This window comes from Protopterus annectens, chromosome 5.part1 (genome assembly GCF_019279795.1).
Source record: "Protopterus annectens isolate FY-2018-M chromosome 5.part1, PAN1.0, whole genome shotgun sequence".
In the NCBI taxonomy this organism is placed as follows: Eukaryota; Metazoa; Chordata; order Ceratodontiformes; family Protopteridae; genus Protopterus; species Protopterus annectens.
The window spans coordinates 94,979,409-94,991,416 of NC_056736.1; the positions used below are offsets into that span (position 1 = coordinate 94,979,409).

Genomic DNA, 12,008 nt, shown 5'->3' on the forward strand with positions numbered 1-12,008 from the left:
ATTAAAACAGATGTTATGAAGTTATGACAAAGTTACATAGATGAATGATGTACAGGAGGAGGTGGATAATGTAAATAGCAATTTGCATTTTTATAGAAAGAAATTAACATTACGTAAAAAATATATTTTACAAGATATACATCGGCATCTTTTTTTATGAAGATTTGATGGTTCTGTAGATGAAAGGTTAGTGATTTCAGATTAGCAAAATTAATGCAAGAGAAAGGGGTAAAGAGGGTAGACGTAAAAGTAAAAATTTAAATTTTAAAATAAGATATTAGGGAGATTGTGACGTGTTATATTAAGAAATTTAAGAGAAAAATAGTGGAAAAAAAGAAAATAATTTTTATATTGGAAGACACAGCTGCTGACCATTTTATTAAGATAGAGTGCATCTGAGTTATAAGGGGAATAAACTAATGACAGCCAAAGTTAGGAAATAGGTAGATGTTTCTTTCTAGGACTAGCATTATAAAAAGACCAAGGTGTTCAATTACAAAACAAAGTGATAATATTATGTAGGCATTCTACACCAATGCACAAAGGTTGGCCAATAAACACAGCAAACTGGAAGTTAGTGTCATAAGAGAGAATATTAAAGTTGCAATAGTTACAGAACACTTGAATACTTCATGTGTTAAACTACCAGTTTATACTGAATTTTTATGGGTAGGTAATGCATGTATATACTATATATATATATATATATATATATATATATATATATATATATATATATATATATATATATATATATATATATATACTTCAGAATGTCAACCGTTCAGAATGCCTACTTTCATATGGCCGACACCATATGATCGACATTCTGAAAGACTGACATCCTGAAATAGCACCAGTTACCCACCTGTAAACATAGTAAAACTGTGTTATGCAGGGGGACAAGCCCCCCGCACCCCCCACACCCCCTGCTATTTAAATATTCTCACTCCGAGATTGTACTATAGTGCAGGAAAGAGGAATCCCCCAGTCCTGCACTGTAGCGGGATCTCTGCTATCATTTGTCGGCCTTTCAAATGTTCGCTCATATGGTGTCGGCCATATGAGTTTCGAACATTTGAAAGTTCGAACAAATGAAGGGCTCCCATATATATATATATATATATATATATATATATATATACATACATATATATATATATATATATATATATATATATATATATATATATATATAGAGAGAGAGAGAGAGAGACAGCTATATGGCTATATAGCTATTGATATATAGATATACAAATCCAGTCTGGTGGCAGAGTAGAATGACAACCATTCAAATTGCCAGTGACTCATATCTGGAAACAGACTCAAGCTGCTGAAAAGATTGGTTGCAGTGGTGGTCAGGGGTGAAGAGGTTGACTGCCTTATCCTGGCAAGTATCAGAGAGCGATCACTACAGAGACAAAGAGCCTCACAGGTTTGCTCTCTAAGGGACTTGACATGATGTACTGTACTGGGTAAGCAAATGAATGCAGTCAGTACACTAACAGCATTGCACATGGCTCTCCCTATTATAATGACCTACCATTACAGTGTGATGACTCCCAGAATCCCATTCACTGCTTTATAGAGAATCCTGTGTCGAAGGTCTATTCTCCAAGAAGTTGGCGTGCCTGTCTATTGAAGTTTAGTGTCCGGAATTGTCTAAAAAGGAGTCTTAGGTGTACAGAGGGAGAAAAGATCTGAATACAAATATTTATATAATTGTACTTTGATTATACACAATAATATACAACATTTTTATTTCAACATATTCTTACTATTGAGAGCCATCTGCCTTTATCTTTCTCACTATGTTATCATCAGTGGCACAATTTTCTCCAGTAAAAATACTGTTAAATCTCAAATATGGACTGTGTGAATATTGAGAAAACACAGGAGTTTCATGGAATTTGGCATTTTAGTTCAGAAGACTTAATTTACCACAGCCTGTATTTCTTCTTGTATTTAGTGCTTATAATACTGTTGACTTACTTTATTAACTGTTGTGTACACAGAATCTGCTTTAATGTCTCATTTAGAGGCAGTAGAATATGTTTTAATATTTCTTGGCCCGTATTGGAGCAGATCATCAAAACTGAATCAAAACTTTTCCCATTATCTGAGAAGAGACTAAGGTTTTCTACTGTGGCATCATATTTGCATTCATAGGGATGTATATTTATATGCTCTCCCATTCTCTGCCACCAAGCCTGTCATGTAATAATATAAGGCCATAATAGCCAAGAACATCTGTTAGTGAATACCCCTGTATTTTATAAGCATGGAATGCTTTATCATCCTATTTATCATCATTAGGTTTGCTATCCCTGTTTGCAGCTCCTCTCCCACAGATAGGAATACTGGCAAAATACCACTAAATTTCCTATCCCCTACAGTTGGTTCCCCAGGTGCCAGACTGGCTAGTAGAATCCACATCACCTGGGTTACAGTCAGAGATCCATCCCTCAGCACCATGGAGATGACTAGACATATTATAAAATTAAAGTGAAATCACAGTAAAGATCAGAAATTACTTTAAAAAATATTAAAACAGGAGTATAATTCCAGAATTTTATCTCATGAAAATGGAACTTCATTTTTTGAAAACCTTAGATCAGCATTCCTGATTATCATGTGGAACTACTAAACTAACTGTTCACTTGTGTAATTAATTCTTGTATGTATATAAAAAACACCATTCACCGATTTAGTAACACTGGACAAAATAACCACTGTTTGTACACTAATACAAAGAACATCAGAACTGGAACATCCACATCTACAAAGAGGCCAATAACCACCTCAGAAATCAGTCCTGGGACAGCTCCTTTTTGTCATCTACTTCCTCTGAAGTCAAAGCCAATGTCAAAGGCCTCTGGCTGACCAAATTTGCAGATGATTAAATTAGCAACAGCTGTAGAATCCCCCACCAACACAAATGTTATCCAAGAAGGGCTGACAAACAAAAAACTGGTTTCAGAGCTGTGTACTAAAACTAAATACCAAGAAATGCATAATAGCATCCTTCAAGAAGTTGGTCATCCCTGGTAACTACCATATTGACAACACACTTCTAAGAGTCGACGCAGTAGTCAGGGCCTTGGGGCCACATTTAGATAGTGATCTGACCTCCAACCATCAAGTGTCTGTGGTAGTGAGGAAATCATTCTATGCTGTTCAACTTATAAACAAAGTTATTAAGTTATTGCATGTAGGTCCAAGGAGGTCAGTGTTACACTATATGATACTAATCAGACTTACCACTGAGTACAGTGGCACCTTTGCTATGTACCTAACTAGGCATATCCAACAATTGGAATGTCCACATAGTTTCCTCACTGAATACAGGGGGTGAGTAACATTTCCTTTGCAGACTACCTCAAGGCCCTATCCCTGTATTCTGTCTCCTACAGGCTGTTGAGGGGAGATCTGTGCATCTGAGCAACCACTCTGATGGACATCCTGCATATCTGCAAAACAAACAGCACCAGAATTACCCATTCTAAAGACTTAAACCTTGCCTGTGATATAAATAGGACCTGCTGGAGAAACAGGTATGTATCCCAGAGACTACCACTACTCTGGAACAAGCTCCCCATCCATGCAAAGCAGAGTTGTTCCCTAACCTAATTCAAGAATAACTTGGAAAACTGGATGGGGAACCAGAAATTCAGCCCTGGCCCTTGCTTGTAAATGTTCCATCTCCCAAGCCCCTACTTACACTACCAGTTTTATCAGAACTTGTCAGTGATGCCGTCCTTTAAATGACATGTTAAAATGAAGCCCCATTTGCTTGAATTGGTGGTAGCTCAGGGAATGTAAAAGATCCAATAGCTCCTATTGATGGAAGTTTCCAGATGCCATGGCCAAATTTCCCTTAGTAGTAGTAGTATAAATACCACCTTGGGTCTCACCTAAAAACAGGCTACTAGCCTAGTGGGATGAATTTGGTCAACAAAGGATAAATTAAAAAAAAAATGGGATGCATGGCTATGCCTAAAAAGGCCCCAGCGGTCAGCACCTATGAACCTATTTAACCGCTGGCCCTCCCCCAGTTTTGCTCCTATGATACTCTATCTTTTTAGATTACACAAGTTGGGCAAGCTGCACATATACTTAATTAGATGAAGCTAAACATATGTTTAGTCTCTCATTAGGAAGAAGAGCCAAAACCTTTGAATGTGGTAACTGAATTAACACCATTCCGAACCCAAAGAATCAAGTGCTAGCTACTTTCAAGAATATCTTTCCTTCAGTTAACAATGCATTTATAAATCATCTGGATTTAATGTCTGTGGTTCGCATTAAATTTCTGTTTTCAGTTTGGGTGACACAATCTGTCTGTCTTTCCATGTTTCTCACAGTTTTCTAATCTGTCCACTCTATATATAATCCACATGGGGACAAAGGCTGGTGGAATCAAATCTTTTTCAAGAGACAAGTAAGAAAATTGCAGATTTAAAAAAAAATCATTAGGAACTCATCTCCAAAGTGGTATAACAGTATTAGTGGAGACTACACAAGCTAGGCACTGTAATCATCATAACAATAAGTGCGGAAAACACCTAGTTTCAGTCAATGATTTATATACCTTGGTCCATAGCTGTATGTCCACTAGACTAGATTACTTCAGTATTCTGTCTCTTGCGATACATTGAGATGAAATTCACAGGCCTCTGATGCAAAATACATTAATGCATCTTTTTTGTTTTGTTTTGTTTTTTGCTGCATTGAGTTCCAGTCACAACACACAGTTTTCCATGAATAGCACCAATTTCCATTTTTGTGCATATAATCTTAAGCTGCTTACCTAGTTCATTATAGAATGAATTTATGCAAAAGCAATATACCTCCCCTTTAAAAGTACCGCTGAGTGACATACATGGATGATTTGTGGGCAATCAGTGCATAAAAATAACTCTAAAGAAACAGTTCCACTTAAACTGGAATGCATGTATGTCTTTGAAACTCGTGGTTGCCACAACTGAGGGGGACAGCCAAACATTTGAGTACACCATGCACACACACAGTTACACACTCAGGAATACCCTTTACTTTATGAAACGTGGTAACTACCAGGTTGTAGATCTTTGAGGAAAGCTCCATTTAGTTTTACAGAGCTGTCATTTTACTGTGAAAAATCATGATTTTTGAGAATCTCTGACTTTACCTGCATTGACCTGCTTTGCCAATGTTTCCTGTTTATTATAGCACTGATTGTTATTTTTATATTGCTGCACACCAGATTTTGAAATTTAGGAAAAGTGCTCCATAAATTAAGATTCTTATAAGAATAAAAACATGCAGTCTTAATGGCTGTGATCCTACATTTCAGAAAATACATAAGCTAAAGGTACACTAAAGGTGACCATTCAAACAACATTGAAAACAATGTTTCACGACACATTTGTTGTAGGTGAATTTGTACCCAACCCCTGCAGGCAGGTGCCTTTGTGCCCTTACACCTTTTGCACCATATTCTCACATCTGGTTTTCATGGCACATTCAGAGTTGAAAGTAGTCACACTTATGGTCAGAGTCAGACTCAACGGAATGTATTTCCATTGTGCTTATCATCACAACTTGGTACAGGTTGCAGCTTAAGAGTGGATTAAACAAATCAGCTCCATATAAAAGAATTATTGTGTGACTGCCGTTTAAGAAGCTGCTTGGACTGATACTGATTTTGTTTCTTTTCCTTTTGTTTCAGTGTGGTGCTTGTGGTGCTCCTCTAGGAGGCATGGTTGCTGGCGACAGCATCTGGACTTACAAGCAAGCAGTCTACTGTGAACGCTGCTACAACAACCAGAAAGGTAGTCTTTTTATTTAACTTAATAAACTGGTAACCTAAGTGGAAAATTTAGGTAGGGCTCCTTGGAAGGTGAAGTATATGGGTTTTGGGCTTCTATATCAGCACAGAAAGTGAGACCTGAGACAAAACAAGAATAATTGTACCACTGATGGCTTACAACCATATCTCTCAACTATCCCTGATTTCACAAAGTATCCCTGATTTTGCTTCATATTTTGCCCTGTTCCTCATAATATTTTTGATTGTCTGTTAAATTAGTGAGGATTACACTCAGTCAATGACAGACTTTAGTTTCATACTTAGAGGATTAGATTTCCAGTCCCTTCAGGCTTGGTGCCTTGTTTAATTTGTTGTGATAGCTTGACGGTTAGCCATGGAGCTTTGGTCACCAGTAGTTTCTGTTTTTAATGGGCAGAGTTTGTCTTGTATTGGTATCAAGGATTTGAGGAATATGGTTAGAGCTGGGCCTGGGTTACTGGTTTTGTAAATGGGAGACTAAGTAATAAGTCTGAATTCTCTTATTAATGTTTCTTCAGATGACTCATTTTTCTTGTGGTAATGTAGTTGGGGAAAGGGGTTAAAAGCTTTGAATGGCCCTGAAGATTGTATTGAATTATGGTCATTGAGAATGTTTTGTAGTATAATATTTTTTTTATTTATTTATTTATTCCCAGTTGATGACCGGGGATGTCCAATGGGCTCAAGTAGCCTGTTTGCAGTGGAGGCCTGGGAGAAAAGTTCCAAAAACACAGTAACAATAAGCAATAAAGTATTATTACATATCCATAATATACAGTGACAATAAGCAAAAAGTTATATTACATAGTAAAACTTATTAGGGTACAGTCAGAAAATTGGAACATGTATTGCATACATACATTTGTATGTTATATTCATACATACATTTGTATTAGGATTGGGACAAGCTGAGACAGATGATTAGTTGCACTGAGGAGGTAGATGATGAGAGTAAGGTTGTAAAATACTTGTTATTCATTTGACTGTAGTTATTCATTTGAACGTAGTTATAGAATGACATTTGTAAACACAATTTTGCATAGAGGGGTGAATGTAGGTGGAAAGTACATTATTTAAGAAGTATAGATTTGAGATAGACAGAAAAGAACTAGAGAAGGTGGGGTGTATACATCACCATTCAGGATAAGAAGTGTATACATCCTCATTCAGGATAAGAAGTGTATACATCACCATTCAGGATAAGAAGTGTATACATCCTCATTCAGGATAAGAAGTGTATACATCACCATTCAGGATAAGAAGTGTATACATCCTCATTCAGGATAAGAAGTGTATACATCACCATTCAGGATAAGAAGTGTATACATCCTCATTCAGGATAAGAAGTGTATACATCACCATTCAGGATAAGAAGTGTATACATGCTCATTCATGATAATAAGTGTATACATCACCATTCAGGATAAGAAGTGTATACATCCTCATTCAGGATAAGAAGTGTATACATCACCATTCCGGATAAGAAGTGTACACATCACCATTCAGGATGAGAAGTGAGGATGATTTAGTTAATAGCATCAAAGTTTAAGAATTGCCAATAGAGAGAATCTTCGCCAGAAATGGGAAAGAGGACAGTTTGTAAGCTATTTACAGTATATACATTTAAGATATAGAATGCTTAGTAATGTTATAGTCAAAGTGAGACTACTGTTTTAGGTAGTCAGTATGGGGTAGATTAACTTGTATGAGGGACTGTACTTTTTCAGGGAAGGTTTTCTGAATATTGTTTGTTAATGACTGCTTGTTTGTGGGAATATTTGTCCTTGTACTGTCCTGAATTACTTGTGGGAGATTACAAATTAAGGTGAGTCTATTCAGCAGTGCTGTCATGGGTCCAAGGAAATCGATGTTACAGTCATCCGATATGATAACTTTGTGAACATTGGTTCATACAAGTATGGAGCCCAAGGAGAGTCTATTGAGTCTGGCAAAAAAATGTTTTAGTGAAGTCTGATATAATTATTTGTATTAATGTCCACTTGGGTTCAGAATTTTTTTTTGCTATTTTTTAAAGAGGATCTTTAAACAATTTTCTTATTTTATTGTCACATGCATTTTCAAATGTAGCAATGACTGTCTTAAAAACAACATATGTTTCTAAATATATGACTGGTGTCAATATTCAATTTATATTTATTGTATAAACATTTACATTTAATTTTTAAATGTATTCATTTGTATTAGTAATCGCTTCAACTACTTTGCCATATATGTTAAATCCTGTAGATAAATATTCATCATGTTTACCAGATTTCTTCTCTGACTGTTGAAACACTTTTAAGTAAAGTATCTGTAGACATTTTTTACATTATTATTGTTGTTATTCAGAAATTCTCAGTTAGAATTTGAGGTTTTCTTTTTTTGAGTTGGATTCCAGCCTAATATTTGAAATAATGAAGGTCTTCTTTACTTGACAATAAATTCTGTGAGAACTGTTTATAAAAAAAACTGTGCACCTTGAAACAGGTCAAGTACATCATAGAATGACATAACAAATGCCTACAAAATGGCATAAGACATAATATTCAGTCTTAACCTATTTTGAAGGCATAGTGCTCCATGCATGGAGTACAAATGGAAATGACCCTCACTTAGAAGGATCATATGCAATTCACAAACATGATCATGATAGTGAGGAGAAGGGTACATTCAGACAGCAGTAGCTGGACCTTCTAGATCAAGCAAAAAAAACATGAAATGGTGTTGATAATAGGTAACCTGAATGCACATATCAGGACAGACAGAACAGGATAGGAGGACTGTCTTAGACTACATGGGTGGGGACAACAGGAATAAACAAGGAGAGGATATTCTAGAATTCTGTCTGGCAAATGACTTGATGGTGACCAACACATGGTTCAGTAAGAGAAACAGTCACAAGATCACATACGAGAGTGGCCAACATGCAGCTCAGGTAGACTTCCTCCTAGTAAGGAACTAGCACTGCAGTAAAACCAGTGATTGCTAAGTCATCCCCAGTGAAACAGTTGGCCTACATCATAAAACAATGGTTACCATCAGCTGTAAACAGTGGTCAGAAAAGGGTTTAAGGTCAACAGAAACTAGACTGAAGACCTGGAAGTTGACTGGAAAAAAAACATAAAGTTTCATGGAAATACTTAGGGCTCTAGCACCTCAGAAAAAAAGAGGAAATAACGTACATAAGGTAAGCTGGTGGTGGAATGCAGAAGTCCAGGAAGTCATCATATGCCTCTCCCTAAAGGGACTGTGCATGATGTTGAGTGTTCTTAGTCCTGATTGCATGATTCAGTTTTATAAATCATACTACAGTCAGGCCAAGAGCTAAACAATGATGTTCTTGAATAGCCAAGCCCCTTTTCATTTTGATAGGTTAGTCGAGAATCTGTTTGAGAATTGCTGAAGCATGTTTTCTGAAATCTCATAGGCTGTTTCTTCTTTATCTGATAGTGATGTGGAGCATACCTACATAAAAATGATTATTTCTATTGGCTGATTTAGTCACTTCAGAGCTCTGACTGTTCTGTAATTCACTATTATCATTTGCTCGATTTCAGCATTATAATCATCAAATCTGTGATTGTTGTCAATGTTTATGACCACTTTACTATTTCTTTCTGATAGTAAACAAACTATATCTTTAAATGCACTGTTGGAAAAGTTACTTTTAAGCTGGTTATAATAAAAGTCTGGGAGTTTGTGAAGAGTATTAAGAAGCTGTTAATAAGATTCTTCCTGCGGTCTTATGGTCCAAAATTAAATTCTGTCAGCCTCCATTGCCTAACAGCATGACTCTGAGCAAGCCACTTAACTAGACTGGTGCTCCCAGGCTGAGTCTGGGAAAGGTTCATGGAGATCAGTGTTCTACCCTGTTTAACAAATACAAATAAAACAAAACTGTTCTTCAGTCTGTAAGATCTTACAAGACTTATGAAGAAAGATTGCATGCACACTAAACTCTCTTACTGTTTCCCTCCTGCTTGTTTTCCTCTCCAACTATGGCATATATTTCAGTGTCAGAACCTCACTCTGTTGAGTATTTATCTTCACAAGTAAATAATAAGAATATTATTGGTTCCAGCCTTACAGTAGGAGCTTCTCTCTTGTGCTATAATATAGAATTACTGAGAGCTGCAAGGTATGGCAATGTCTATCAAATGCAATATTAAACCATAGTTATTACCACACAATAAAATGAAAAGTAAAACAATTGTTATGTGTGACTCTTTTCACCCAAGTCAGAGATTTAGTTAAAAGACTCAGATTTATGTAATCTCTAAAAGGATGCATCAGAATGTGTACTGTTACAGCACCACATACTCTTTATGATCACAATGTTCAAGGTACCATCTTTTATATTTTACTCAGATATTCTCTAAGTAAGCAATAAATACACATTTTATATCTGTTTTCATTATGTTGCAGAGTGAACCTTAGCGCATTAGAATTAGCAATATTATTTAATTATATTTTAATAAACTGGCTTTTCTTTGTTTTACAGCGAAATGGGCATATTAGACTCTGCAGAGATATCGGACACCAAAAATGTGCATTCTCATCAGTTCCAGCTGAAAATAGAAGAACTCTATGCTAAATTTAAATTTATATTAGATGAAAATCATGTGCAAATTTTAAATTTTAATAGAAGGGAAATATTGTGAAAATATGTGACATATTAGAGTAGTTTTTTTACAAATAAAGAATTAAAATACAGCAACATATCTATTTTGCTCTAGTTTCAGAATTATGCATAGGCATCTCACTATAGCTGAGGAAATGATCCCTATATAGTGCTAACATTTATGGAACAAATTTACCACACAGCATCTTCATACAGAGTTCTATTATTTGAATACATTACTCCATTAGTAGAGATTTTAATCCTGCAAGGTAAAAACTGCATTCACACACATAAGCAAGAATGCATGATAGGGGGTGAGGTACATTTGCTACTGTTACCAGGTACATCTCAGTAACATAAATCACCTATGACCCATACTCTGAATTCTTTATTATACGTAGGCAGTATGCTGAATAAGTCTGGTTTATTAGTTATTACACATAGGAAACTGCATTATTTTGGATTGCTACAGGCTTTGCCAGGTTCAGCATTGTTTTGATGTATAGGTACTGTTACAAACAGAAGACAAGAAAAGTATATATATTGTATACTCGGCATGATTCGTAAAACATTGTGATCATTTATTTGGTTTTCAGCTGTACTTTTGAAAATCTTGAAATTCTGAGCTTGTAGTAAGTCCAAAATTGCTGAATCTCATAAAATTCCTACTTCTCTAATGTGGAATGATGTCAGAGTTGTATAAATAATTAGTGGAGGTATAGAAATACAGCTCTCTATATCCATGGTAGATACAAGGGGGCTTGTCCCCTGCAAAAAAAAATGTTTTTAATGTGTCACATTTGCCTCATTTGTCTGTAGGACTGTGCTTAATTTTTTTTTTAGTGTTCAACAATTCTAACTTTTGAGTTACATAAATACAGCATCATTTATTTATATGGGCAGAATAAAAGGACATGTTTCTGAATGGAAATGTTATTATGAAAGTCTCTCTGTAAATGTTAAGTTTTTACTAGTGTACCAATACATTTAAATAAAGAAATTTAAAAACTTTCTGTGCCAAGTATCATTTTTGTGGTTGGAAAGTATCATAGTGAGTTCCATCAGTGATATTACAGAATCAAAGCCCCAACTCAGCTATAATAATAATAATAATAATAATTAAAATACATACATATATACATACATACATACGTGCACAAAAGGAAACAAAAAAGACCAATCCTTTTTAATGTATAATGTTTGATGACACTCTTGCCAAATCTGACACATTCAAATCTTTTCCTGGAAGTATCCCTGCACCTTGTGCCTACTTGTTTAAGGACTTTGCTGGAAATGGATTTAGTGTCCTGAGCCTTTCCTGGATATGACAGTGTAACCCCTGGTGCTCACTTCTGGCTGAAAAGTCTGTAATGAAACTGTTGCATTTTTATCTCCAGAAAAAAACAATTCTTCCCTGGGTTATGAAGTAGCATTTTCACTCCATGTCCTAAACCTCTCTCTTTTGACTCCCACAATGATGATATGTAGTAATCAGCAGTGGTATGTTGGAAGCATTAGACACAGCAGATATAACAGCACATGTACCTAGTATAACAG

The 12,008-nt window shown here is 35.7% G+C and overlaps 1 protein-coding gene across 4 annotated transcripts in view; it reads left to right on the plus strand.

Annotated features, from left to right (window-relative positions):
• The window catches only part of SCEL (sciellin), a 474,262-nt gene extending 462,800 nt beyond the window's left edge, over positions 1–11,462 (plus strand). For all 4 annotated transcript variants that reach the window (XM_044072905.1, XM_044072906.1, XM_044072907.1 and 1 more), the window contains 2 exons: positions 5,711–5,813; positions 10,332–11,462. In XM_044072905.1, the coding sequence (XP_043928840.1) occupies positions 5,711–5,813; positions 10,332–10,348 (120 nt within the window). In that variant the 3' untranslated portion in view covers positions 10,349–11,462. The remainder of the gene's footprint in view (positions 1–5,710; positions 5,814–10,331) is intronic.
• Positions 11,463–12,008: the final 546 nt, after the last annotated feature.